The 13,439-nt window shown below is 41.6% G+C and overlaps 1 protein-coding gene across 4 annotated transcripts; it reads left to right on the top strand.

Moving 5' to 3' along the window:
• The first annotated feature begins 4,939 nt into the window (after window positions 1–4,939).
• Window positions 4,940–12,110, top strand: tom1 (target of myb1 membrane trafficking protein). 4 transcript variants are annotated; one of them, XM_021558212.3, is made up of 16 exons: window positions 4,940–5,437; window positions 6,764–6,848; window positions 6,950–7,028; window positions 7,140–7,289; window positions 7,405–7,539; window positions 7,695–7,823; window positions 8,075–8,191; window positions 8,340–8,473; window positions 8,557–8,584; window positions 8,694–8,817; window positions 8,904–8,967; window positions 9,505–9,574; window positions 9,897–9,965; window positions 10,648–10,707; window positions 10,941–10,980; window positions 11,137–12,110. In XM_021558212.3, exons 1-16 carry the CDS (start codon window positions 5,386–5,388, stop codon window positions 11,232–11,234), a joined length of 1,434 nt encoding a protein of 477 aa, XP_021413887.2. In that variant the 5' UTR covers window positions 4,940–5,385; the 3' UTR covers window positions 11,235–12,110. The 4 variants fall into 4 exon arrangements, with proteins under 4 accessions (XP_021413887.2, XP_021413890.2, XP_021413889.2 ...); XM_021558215.3 differs by lacking the exon at window positions 7,695–7,823; XM_021558214.3 differs by lacking the exon at window positions 9,897–9,965.
• Window positions 12,111–13,439: the final 1,329 nt, after the last annotated feature.

Raw genomic sequence — 13,439 nt, 5'->3', positions numbered from 1 at the left:
TGGCCGGGACAGAGCAAATGGAATGGCATCAAACACTTGGAAACCATGTGTTTGATGTATTTGATACCATCCCACTGATTGCGCTCCAGTTATTACCACTAGCCCATTCTCCCCCGTTAAGGTGCCACCAACCTCCTGTGACAGGAGCGTCACTGAACTGTCACTGAACTGGCTTTAACATCTAACCTATCACAAAGAGCATTCTGCCACATGCGTGTGCAACTGTCATGACAACGGCCCATGATGGGAGCGATGGTGTTGCTCTACACTGGTAGGAACCAACTGTTTGTATTTTCGCCCCAGAGCCCGTTTCTCCTCACCTCAGCCCCCCTGCGCTGCTCACACAGATGACTCATCCAAGGATTGTGATCCACTGGCTTTTTCTTTCTCTGAAATCCTTCACTCCATAGCAAGTCCACCCCTGGGGGACCATCTGCAAAGGAAAGCTGATCATAACAAATAATAATACACACTGCTTCAGAATGGAAAACTATAAATTGACAACACAGTAGCCTATACCCTGTTCAAGAGTTTGGTTTACTGGACCTAATGATATGGGTGTTTTAGACGTAATTATTGTTTTGCAAGATATTGTTATGGATTGAAGATACTTGAAGACTCAATCATTTCTGTGGCATTTACCTGACAGCTGAGAGAAAAGCACAGCGGGTTGCAAATTACCAGACTGCGTCAGTGAAGACACCTCACTGCATTTCATTTGCAGGCCAAAAAAAACATATAATCTAGCAGCTGCACAGAGAGAATTCAGACACATTACTTCCAACCCACCCTAATTGGAAGCTGCTGATTCTCAGCTAGCTCGTTCTCATATGCGGCGTGGGCAGAGACATTAAACAATCCCTGCACAGAAGATAACACGCCTCACCAATTAGGGACCATTTCTGGCAAACACATTTTTCTCTTTTTCTTTCTTCCTCCTGCCCTCCTCTCCCCACCTGGACTTCCCCTCTGGTTGTGAGTTGTTATGACCGAAAAGCTCAAAGCAGGTTCAGACAAATCAATTCCTTGTAAATACAACCCCATAGTCAGGGCTGTATGCTCCCCTGCTGTATGTATTTAGTTCCCTTGACAAATGATTTTGACATTTACACCAGTGAAACTAAAGAAGAGATCTCAGTGTGCATGTCAGATATGGAGAGAGTTGGCACATTGGGAGGGATCAGGAGGCTGCCCACTGGAAGCTGTTGGTGGAGTGGAGGAATATCTCAGGCCTCTCACAGAGGGCCAGAAGAATAACCCAGCATGCCTTAATAACATGCGTCCTGCTCCAACTGGATGCAGTCACTCTTCACAGTTTTGTTCCCTAGCAACATGTCTTTCAATGTAATGTTGTTGTTACTGACGAATGTAGAAATGAAGGCTGTGAGATGATTATTTTTATAATTGAAAGCATGGTGTTAGAGATAGCATGCTGAGGTGAGGGGGTTTAAGTTAACAATATAGGTGTTAGAATCTAAGTCAACATCACATCAAATTCATATGCTTTACAACGTTTAGTGACATGAAATAAATTAAGTATAGGTTCATAATGGCATCTCAATTATACATAAAGGGCATTTAAAATCATGTGGTTTTGCAAATTTGCCTAGGAAGCATAGGTGAACACAAGTTGCAAGAGATGGCCTTTCCAACCTTGCATGTTGCTGCCTGTCTTTCTACTGTGTCTCCATTGACCTGTGCTCTGTGACTGTGACTGGTCTAATTGAATTCATTAGTGGAGGATTAGAAAACTGTTGAAGTGTGACAATGAGAGATTGAATCAATACTGGTTGATAGAGCTGTAAAATAATACTTCTATGGAATTGTGTTATCTGACTCAGAGGAAGAGTTGATGAGAGTTGAGACCCTTTCCTCCATCACATTCTATGCATTTCTGCAACCTTTTCTTGATCAACTTGAACAGTATTTACATTTATAACACAATGTATTCTGAAAAGAATCTAACAATTGGATGATCTAGTGTACAACAGCTAAATAATGATCTTCAATGTATCAAGTTACTGTCGATTATGTCTCAGTTCCCAGTTCAATATGTGATATGCAAGATCTTGTAAACCATTGGCTCAATAACCGGAGATAGGAGAAATTGACATTGACTTGCTTCCAAATTGCATGGAGTCTGTTTATATTTTCTATTCATCTTTATCACATTGACAGTGATGATGTGACCTAATTTTCTGTGACATTTCTGTCTATTGGCTCAGAGCTGGGCTCAGTATTGGTGACCACTGGCATTTTGCAGTCCCTATATTGAACCCATGAGCTTCCTCTGAGAGAACAAATCACCCTGTGCCAGCGACTGTCTTTCAGTTGTGGATTGGACAGGTCCATGTAGGCTGGCTATTGGTTCACTGCAGTGGTCACCAAGACTTAGCATTGGAACACACTGGTACCCTTCCTTACCAGAAAGACCATTTCTCACACCCATTGTTCAACATAAGATAGCATGGGCCACCATGATTCAAGGGCTTATCACTCCCTAAACATTTTTATACCAACATGTCCTAATAAGAATTCCACAGTGCATTATGACTATGGTATACATAGGCCATAATGGTTCATTCTCTCTGTAATCATCCAGATACTTTTTGTTAGCGTTAATTTCATGGGTACAGATCTGTGGAGGCTGCTGAGGGGAGGGGGGGGGGGGGGTGGCTCATAATAATGGCTGGACAGCAAATGGAATGGCATCAAACACATGTAAACCATGTATTTAATGTATGTGATACCATTCCACTCATTCCGTTCGAGTTCTTACCAGGAGCATGTCCGCCCCAATTAAGGTGATACTACCAACCTCCTTTGCTACAGTTGAAAAACACTTGGAATCAGATTGACAATTGAATGCCATTGAAATACACATCCTGTACGTGGAGCAAAATGTCACAGTGAATGGCCAGTGCCTTTTCAGTCTCTGTGCTGTGGAACCCAGTGATGTCAGAAAGCCCCTGGGTGTGACAGGCCAGCAGCAGAGAAGAGCACAGTGATGGTTACCCTGATTCTCTCTTTACTCCCAGACTCATGAGACCATTAATGAACAAAATAAACATTCCAGGTGCAACACAGCAACTCACATCTGATGACCACAGACAGTGACCATCTCTCAAACACTATCTTCTGCATGTTCAATATTCACACTCACACTCACACACACACACACATCACACTCACACTCTGAAACACTCTCGCAACCTCAAAGCACCTGCAACCAAATCAGTCACACACAGGAAGATATGACATTTTTATTAGTGATATAATGGCAGCATATCTGTGAGGTACAGAACAGTAAAGGCAGAGACGGTGAGAGTAACACCTCTAAAGTGTTTTCATTTTCATCTCACGTGAGTCATTCTGAGTCACTCCTAGCAACTTTGCGGCATAACAAGTCAATTATTGTGCTTTTCTCCTGTATATCTCAGCCTCTTTGAGGAAGAAAACAACATTTAAGGAATGTAATTTGCAGGTTATTTAGTTTAAATGCACAAACTATTCAATATTCTAGCTATGCTATGACATTACAATGTCATAGCATCCACACTACATATTATTTGTTCTTTTGCTGCACATTTTGTCTTTACTATCTAAAAATACTTGAATAAAATAATATAGACGTGTCTATAACTCCTTATAGTGCACAGTAAATGAAGTGAAATAGCCTATATGAAATAGAAACCATATCATGACATAACTAGTGACTGACTGACTAGTAAATCTAACATCTCTGCCATAACCCTAACATGTACATGATCTATTAAGAAACAGTGCGACCTGGTGGCAGAAAACTGAATTAGTTGAAATTGCTGTAAAGCACAGAGCCGACAATATTGTTACTTTAAAGTTTACGGCACTCAAGAAAACAATAACACAATTAGTAGATTCGGATATTTCAGCCACACCCGTTGCTGACAGGTATAAAATTGAGCGCACATCCATGCAATCTCCATATGCAAACATTGGCAGTAGAAAGGCCTTAAAGAAGAGCTCAGTGACTTTCAACATGGCACCGTCAATGTATGCCACCTTTCCAACAAGTCAGTTTGTTAAATTTCTGCCCTGCTAGAGCTGCCCCGGTCAACTGTAAGTGCTGTTATTGTGAAGTGGAAATGTCTAGGAGCAACAACGGCTCAGCCGCAAAGTGGTAGGCCACATAAGTTCACAGAACAGGACCGCAGAGTGTTGAAGCGCGTAACGTGTAAAAATGGCCTGTTCTCGGTTGCAACACTCACTACATAGTTCCAAACTGCCTCTGGAAGCAATGTCAGCACAATAACTGTTCATCGGGAGCTTCATGAAATAGGTTTACATGGGCGAGCAGCAGCACACAAGCCTAAGATCATAATGCGTAATGCCAAGCGTTGCCGCCAATGGACTCAGGAGAAGTCGAAACGCGTTCTCTGGAGTGATGAATCACGTTTCACCATCTGGCAGTCCGACGGACGAATCTGGGTTTGGTGGGTGCCAGTAGAACGTTACCTGCCCCAATGCATACTGTCAATTGTAAAGTTTGGCGGAGGAGGAATAATGGTCTGGGGCTGTTTTTCATGGTTCAGGCCCCTTTAGTTCCAGTGAAGGGAAATCTTAACGCTACAGGATACAATGACATCCTGGACAATTCTGTGCTTCCAACTTTTTGGCAACAATTTGAGGATGGTTGTTTCCTGTTTCAGCATGACAATGCCCCCGTGCACAAAGCGAGGTCCATAGAGAAATGGTTTCTCAAGGTCGGTGTGGAAGAACTTGACTGGCCTGCACAGCACCCTGACCTCAACCCATTGAACACATTTGGAATGAATTGGAACGCCGACTGTGAGCCAGGCCTAATTGCCCAACATCAGTGCCTGACCTCACTAATGCTCTTGTGCCTGTATGGAAGCAAGTTCCAGCAGCAATGTTCCAACATCTAGTGGAAAGCCTTCCCAGAAGAGTGGAGGCTGTTATAGCAGCAAAGGGGGGACCAACTCCACATTAATGCCCATGATTTTGGAACGAGATGTTCGACGAGCAGGTGTCCACATACTTTTTGTCATGTAGTTTAACTTCATAGTCCGCGTATTTTGATGGCTGGGGTAGAATGTGAAGATGGTTTATCGTTTTGTCCATAGCTAAATCGTTTTTTTTTTGTCCCTTTCTGTGCAAATGTAGGCTACCCTATCATTCTGAATGTATTAATATTGTCTTATTTTATGCAACGTATAAATTCCCAATTAGTAGACAATAGTCCAGTGAATGTAACTTTCACTTTAACAGATGACGTACCTAATTTAATTTAATTTGTGCTGCTTCAGTTTTTTTTGCGAGAACTCCTCTGCTGTGGAAACGACTGAAGCGCAGTTCTGGATTTTGGTTTGACTGGTAGAAAAAAGGATGGAGTTTCTGACAGGGAACCCGTTTACTACACCGGTGGGCCAGCGAATAGGTAATTGTTACATTTTAACTAATAAAGTAGGTTTATAGTGGTTTGGCAGGTGAGTTTGTAGATAATTTACATTGTTGCATCGGACATGACTCACTTCAAGACATTGGTAGGCTACTGTTGGAAAACAGACCCTATAAAACGACACTAGATAATCGGTAGGCTATCGAAAGGGAAATTGGCGTTATTGGTTATGTATTTAATAAGAAACGAAACTGACAATTGCTTGTTTATAGTTAGTTAATTGATCAAGATTGACAGTGGAAGAAGAGATTAGATTATGCTATTACTTGACTGACACTTGCACCGCACAATAATACCCTAGAGGCGGGTTTACAGTGTTTTAATCCTCAATTTAATTGGCCAGTTTGGGTATTCTTGGTGGTCTATAGACCAATCGTTTGGCAAGCTCTGGGTGGGGCGGTGAAAAGTTGTTCCTTTCCTTCGTGACCTAATTTTAAGAAACGGGAATTTAATAAAGTTCCAATGCAGCCATTTTTATCTCGATATCAAATAATTTCCGTGTAACCATGCAGTACCTTACTGTGAATGTTTTTATATTAAAATTGTCAAAAATAAACAATTTACTTCTTAACAATAAGAAATTGCTCTATCAATAATTTTGCTAGGACTGTGAGTGGGAGAGGAAAACTGAAAACTAGCTGTTATTTGCAGAGGTTTGGAACTCTTTCTTATATATATATATATATATATATATATATAGTAACTCATTTACCAGGTAGACCAAAACGCCATCCCACCAAAACAGGCAACTATTTCAGTTAGACTTTTCAAACATCTCTTACACTAAAAGGTCAATACCATTTTCACAATAGTACACTGTATTATTTCCACCTAATAGTGTGAAAATATATATCAAACACAGAAAAATCACATTTTTGACTGCACTGTGCCTTTAAGAAATAATAGAATAACATGCATACTGTCGATGTTTCATAGTGAGTAACATTGCTGATTTAATAATGAATCTGCTTGCCAACTTGTTTTTATGTAGACTTACAAGTGGCCTACTATTTTATCTTTTAACCTTGAAAACTCCCCCGTGATGTAATTATAGATGGAAAAACAATCTGCCTATTTTAATGTATATGACCACAATGAGACAGTACAAGTAGGAGAGGTTGTTCTACTTTCTCGACTGAGCTAAATCCTGTTTCTATCCCCTCCTATTCAGAGGAATGAAGACAGAACATTTAAATGGTTTAATAAGCGTCTGCCAAGGAACCTAATGCCGTTTCACAGTGATTATGTCTTCCAGGTAATTTTATGCAAAATAAAGTGCAATGTCTCAATTGTTTTTGTTCTCAGAATATGCAACCAGCTCCAGTCTCCAGTCGGAGGACTGGGCCCTCAACATGGACATCTGTGACATCATCAACGAGACAGAGGAGGGGTGTGTATCCTCTGACATAATGGACCATTTTTTTCCTTTGACGGCTTACTGTATTGTGCTCTTGTTGTTTGAAGTTGATTGTTTACCTACAATGATTACAGGCCTAGAGATGCATACAAAGCAATAAAGAAGAGGATTGTTGGAAACAAGAACTTCAGAGAGGTCATGCTGGCATTGACTGTGAGTGTCACATTTACCTCTCTCATTCACCATACTTTTTCCTTTTCTTCATGAACTTGTAACCTAACTTTCTTTCTCTCTCCATCTCTCTTATGTCATGTTGGTTCTCAGGTGCTGGAAGCGTGTGTGAAGAACTGTGGCCACAGGTTCCATGTGCTAGTCTCAACCAGGGAGTTTGTTGAGGGGGTTCTTGTCAGGTCCATCTTACCCAAGAACAATCCCCCTCTGGTCCTGCATGACAGAGTGCTCAGCCTTATACAGGTGAGAGATAGCATTGGTACTCATACCTTCAGTAAGTCACAGAGCTGTGTTGGAATTGAAAGCTAGCTATTGTCGGGTGTGTGCTGTTTATGATGTGTGTCTGTCTATTGTTCAGGCATGGGCAGACGCATTCCGCAGCTCACCAGCTCTGACGGGCGTGGTCTATGTGTACGAGGACCTGAGACGGAAAGGACTGGAGTTCCCCATGACTGAACTAGACGGATACTCCCCCATTCACACTCCAAATAGGGTATATCTTCAAACAATGACTGGTGAAAATGCATGCATTTCCTCACTGACAAATACAGAGTACAACTTTCTGCTAAACCTCTCTAAAGTTGTTTTAACTCCCTACTCCCTAACACTAGTCTCTAACTCAAATGGTCCCTGTGCTCTGTCCACCAGACTGTGCCTGATAACGGGCCTGTCACTGTATCTGCTGCACCCTCATCCCCCAGGCCTGTCCCCATATCACCACAGCTTCCTGCATCCCAACAGAGCGAGCAGGGACCCCTCACCTTCACACCTTATCAGGTGATTGGAATGCTCCTGTCATACGCCTCTAAAATGGCATGGCTTTTCTTTTAGTAACACAACAATCTTTTGCATGCAGGCTGAATTCACTCCAGGGCATTACTTTAAAATCCAATGACCTTGTGCACTGTGGATGTTTCACAGTTACTTGTTTCACATTCAGAATTTATAATAAAAGTTGATGCTACAGTATTATGCCAACCCAACACAATTTAGCATATGAGTGCTGATGCCATTGACTCCTATTCCAGGTTAAAAAGTTGAAGACCGACCTGGGAGTGGTTCGAGGTAACCTGACAGTGATGTCAGATATGATGTCTCAACTGGATCCAGCAACAGCCAAGCATTCAGACACAGAGCTGCTTCAGGTTAGTTGGTTCACTCGCTGGGCTCTCTCTATGGCTGTCCATCCATGGCTGTGACACATGTCATCTGTTTGTATCCATCTCTCTTTTGTCCATTGCTGTCTTTTTGCTGACTCTCTGTATCTCCTGCTCTCTCTCGCTCTGTCAGTAGGAGTTGTATGCAGCATGTAAAGACATGCAGGATAAGATAATGGAGCTAGTCCCAAGACTCAGTGAGGAGAAACTGACCGAGGAGCTGCTGGTTGCAAATGATGAAATCAATGCCACATTTACTCGCTACCAGAGGTATTGTCCTAAATGATCAACATCAGATACAGTCAATAATTCTTGCTATGATAGCAGTATGATTTTCATTATGTCCTTTCCAGGTTTCAGAGACAAAGAGCTACACAGCAGGTAAGTGCTTTTTCTTAAGCATCTGTGGTCCTTTACCCTTATCACAAATGCATGTTTGGATGAGAAATATGTACTGTTCAAGTTCTTCACATTTTTCCCAATCGCCTAGAGCCCAACCTACGTCAACCTTATTGACCTCAGCGCAGCAATCAAGCCTGTTGTTACAGCTCCCACCCACAGCCATCTCAGCCGATCAACAGTGGACACAGTGTCTAGTCAGATGACAGGACTCAGTAAGTAACTACAGTGTTCCTCTGATAGAGGTTCTCAATGTGTCTCTATAGTTCAATTCATTCTCTTACCCTGTTTTCCCCCATAGGTATGAGGGAATTCGATGAATTTGCACAGAACAGGAGCATCTCACAGACACAACTGAGACCGAGGTAATGGACAGCTCCAACAAAAGTCCATGTTTAGTTTTCATGGTAGAATGGATTGTTCAGACTTATAGCAAGAGTGAGAGGGAGCTTACTAAAGCAGGTCTCTAAAGCAGGTCTCAAGACTTATTCCTGTCTTAGTACTGTATGACAAATAGACTAGTGCTGTGGTTGTCTTGTCAGTCCCTGGCTTGTTTAGGTTATAACAGTCCTGCTCCAGCTAAGGTGGTGCACTAGTCTAGACCGGAAGTGAACCTGACTGGCTCAGGATGGCTGCTTATCTCTCTCAAGATATTTGTGCCCTTCATTCTGTCAATAAGGATTATGAATGGAGACTGACATGAACTGCAAGCTTACATGGCTAGTGAGAGAATTGCAAACATTTTCAATCCAAATGTTGAAGGAATGTTCCTCTGTATTTGGTTTTCCAATAAAGTTGTTCATACTTTGGCCAATGGTTACTTGTGGAGATGGCTATTATTCTACTACTGTATGTACACTGTAAACTGCATCATTTTCTAAGCAGTGAAATATGTGTTTCAGTGAGCGGAATGAAGGTGTTGCCGACAGTCTGGCTCAAGCACAGAACACCAGATTACAGAACACTGGAACGGTCAGTAACCCCAGAATTATTTAACCCAGTACAGATTTGAAAGGATGTTTGTTTAGGAAGGGCATTGCTTGTGTCCATGGAGTCCTTATGCCCTGTGGAGTGTTACTAAGTGTCACTAATATGTACAATAACCCTGTGTCTTAGTTAATGTGTTGGTCTGCTATGTGTAAACAATGTTCTCTGTGTCCTGCCACAATTTTGTTAGTGCTATAAGATTCTGTCTCTGTTTTGTCTCCTTGTTCATAACCCAATGGTTTTGTGTTATGGCATGCATGTCTACCGGTATCTATGTTCATAAATAAAAATGTATATCTGTGTAAAGGGTGACAGCCCAGACATCACCCCCCTCAGCTCCTCGACACAGTTTGATTGGATGATGGAAAAGGGAATGGTGGGTCTGATTGGCTGGCACAGTGCCATTCCATTTGCATTCTACCCCTGGGGCTTATGTTGGGATGTTTTGCATTCAAGCATGTTTAGTGTGTATTTTAATGAATGATTGTTTCCTTCCGTCTTTGTACTGAGATGGTTGTATGATCTTTTTTCCGGTGTGCCTGATCTGGTTATTTTTAGCTTACTTTGATTTTTGCATTCATGTGTTGAGTGTAATAAGTGTTCATTTCTGAAACTGATAGATGGTGTGTATTGGCACATCTTAAAGGGATACTTCTGGATTTTGGCAATGAGGCCCTTTATCTACTTCCCCAGAGCCATATGAACTCACTAACACCATTTTTTTGTCTGTGTCCAAAATGGCGGCATTGCCAAAATCTCCAAGTATCCCCTTTTTAAATCATAACTCTTCTGAATCATTACTATACTTGCTAATTTACTCCCACTCTCTTCTGTTTTCCCTGCCGTACCTTTGGTGTGGTGGATGGATCCCTTGTTTCCCCTGTCTAAAATAAACTGGTTTCAATCAGAATACTAGGGGTCAGCATGCTTGAATGGTGGTTATGTGTAGATTGCCAAAGAAAAAATTTAACGGTAATGGTACTCTAGAGTCTGGCGGTCACAAGAAAACAGTGGCTTACAGTACATCCTGACAGTAACCCCTTGCCTAACTCCCCCAGATCCCTGTGAGTCAGACGTCTGTGATGGATGACATTGAGAAGTGGCTGGATGTGGACGAGGTGGGTCACTGTTAGCATTCACTCAATGTCATGGTATACAAGCAGAGTCCAACTTGGTTCCATGTTATGCCAGTCCTTGCACCCCCTCTCTAATTTGGTTTTATGGACTTTATGCTTTACCCCAGCAAATGTAACATTCCTGAATTCTTGAACATATTAAATTTTGTTTGGACATGTGACTTTTGACGTGAACACATCAGTCATGGCTTTCATGTGTGTTATGTGTATCACAGGAGGACGACATGGCTGATTCAGAGGGTGTGACAAGTGAGGGTGAGCGTCTATTTCTCATCCACTCCCTGGGTATCGCTATGTAGATACAACAACAGTTTAGTTTGCGTCCTTGTACTATTACAAAGTCCTGAGTAATCCCTCTTTGAGACCAACAAAGCCCGCCTAAGGCAACTTCTCCTTCTCCCTCCTTTTTAGAGTTTGACAGGTTTCTGGCAGAAAGAGTGAGAGCAGCGGAGCGACTCCCGTCCCTGAAAGCTTTTTCTCGTGACGACAACAACCACTCAGAAAAATAGGCCAAGCCGCAACCTGTCACATAACCAATGCCATTTTCCCAAATAGTGTGAGAGGACTGAACTGGATGAATGTATGATTGGCACATACAGTGAGTAAATGACTGGTGGGAACAACAACTCCTGACAATAGGGTTGTGCTACTGACACTCAGGTACACTACAGAACTACTTTATGTTCAACTCTCCTGGGTTAAGGTCTTCATCTAGTACGTTTAATGTATATTTTTATGTTAAGGCTAAATTAACTTGGACCAAGTGTTTTTAACTTACACTAAGAGTGTTTTATGATAAGAACTTAAGTCGTCCAGTGCCACTATAAATATGGATATCCAGTTGAGGAGGCTGGTGGGAGGAGCTATAGGAGGATTGGCTTATTATAATGAATGGAATGTAGTCGAACATGTGGTTTCCTTATGTTTGGTACGGTTCCATTTATTCCATTCTAGACATTATAATGAGCCTGTCCTCCTATAGCTCCTCCCACCAGCCTCTGGTATGGCTGCGGATACAAACATTTGCACAATGATTGAGTTTAATTCCTGTTATGTTTCTTAGAAGAGAATGGAATATGCCCAATATTTTCAGATGAACATTGAATGGTGTGCATTCCAGAAAATGCAGGCATGATAAACACAATGTTAGTAGATTGCCATATAATATAATTAGGGGAAATGTATTATGTGATGCTCATGATGAATCCCATTTTTAATACAGAACACTTTTGGGAAGAGCAATACGAACCTAATTGTTTCTGGAGTACTTGAAGTTTATCAAATGTTACACAATGTCAGTCAAGAACTTGGTTCTCAACTGGCCTACCTGGTTAAATAAAGGTGAAATAAAATATGTTAACATTAAACACAGATGAAGTCTTAAAGATAGTTTGCTTTTATTCACTCTGGGAGATGAGGAGCTCAGCGTGTGGTCTGATTTCATGGTTCTGCAAATTTGACTGTTTTCTGTGTTTAGTGGAATTATGGTATACCAATTTTACAGTCTGTGACTGTGAATAACACAGGTTTTGCAGTTTCCAATGTCATTTAGAAAAGCATGTTGAATCTGTCAAGTACTTACAGGAGTGATAATGCTTTTGTCATATCAACTTTTTAAAGGTGTCTGAAGAAACTGGGATGCCATAACTTTTACAAGGAACAGCGAAGTGCTGAGAGGAGTTCCAAACAGCTGGGGCAAGGGGAAGTTGAGCTATGTATTTTTTCCTGATATAAGGAACGTGCCTAAAACCAAAGTATGGAAGAGGCAATTTAGAAATGCGTTGTGAAGCATAAACTAGGCCACTGTTTGGTTCTCTGAAATACTGCATTTTGATCTGTAAATCTCTATTCTGCATGGTATCTAAACTATACTGAACTAAAATATAATTGAAAATTTCAATGATTTTACTGAGTTACAATTCATATGGAAATCAGTAAATTGAATTAAATGTTATCAGGCCCTAATCTATGGATATCACATGAATGGGCAGGGGCGCAATCATGGGTGGGCCTAGGAAATGGGTGGGCCTGGGAAGGCTTGGGAGCCAGGCCCAGCCAATCAGCATGCCCCCCACACACACACAAAAGGTCTTGATTACAGACAGAAATACTCCTCAGTTTCATCAGGTGGCTGGTGTCAGACAATCCCACAGGTGAAGACAACGGATGTGGAGGTCCTGGGCTGGCGTGGTTACACTTGTCTGCAGTTGTGAGGCCCTTTCACGTACTGCCAAATGCTCTCAAATTATCTTGGAAGTGTCTTATGGTAGTGAAATGAACATTCAATTATCTGGCAACAGCTCTGGTGGACATTCCTGCAGTAAGCATGCAAAGGAGAAATGCTCACTAATAGGGATGTGAACCAATTTGTGCTTTTATTTCAGTTCATAAAACATGGGACCAACACGTTACGACGTGTTTATATTTTTGTTCAGTATAAATCAAATTGCTGTCTTGGCCTCTTTAAGAATAAGCTGTTTACCTCCATCTCTGTATCCTATGTACAAGTTGTTTTATTTATTTCACCGTTATTTAACTAGGCAAGTTAAGAAATTCTTATTTACAATGACTGCCTACCCCGGCCAAATCTGAATGACACTGGGCCAATTGTGCGCTGCCCTATGGGACTCCCAATCACGGACTTAGAGACTGCTTTGTTTAGTTGGTTGCTAATCTTTTATATCAGTGGTTTGGTTTTCTACAGGTTTAATTGA

Source organism: Oncorhynchus mykiss, chromosome 13 (genome assembly GCF_057628025.1).
Source record: "Oncorhynchus mykiss isolate SJ-2025 chromosome 13, ASM5762802v1, whole genome shotgun sequence".
NCBI classification, from domain to species: domain Eukaryota; kingdom Metazoa; phylum Chordata; class Actinopteri; order Salmoniformes; family Salmonidae; genus Oncorhynchus; species Oncorhynchus mykiss.
The sequence above is the reverse complement of the archived record's forward strand: the minus strand, read 5'-3'. Positions and strand labels throughout refer to the sequence as shown.

What these genes read in the sequence shown, in the direction of transcription:
- tom1 (XM_021558212.3), top strand. Translation starts at nt 5,386, where the DNA reads ATGGAGTTTCTGACAGGGAACCCGTTTACTACACCGGTGGGCCAGCGA. An exon ending in GATTACAGAACACTGGAACG is followed by an intron (nt 9,575 to 9,896) that starts GTCAGTAACCCC and finishes ATCTGTGTAAAG; the next exon opens with GGTGACAGCCCAGACATCAC. An exon ending in AGAGGGTGTGACAAGTGAGG is followed by an intron (nt 10,981 to 11,136) that starts GTGAGCGTCTAT and finishes CCTCCTTTTTAG; the next exon opens with AGTTTGACAGGTTTCTGGCA.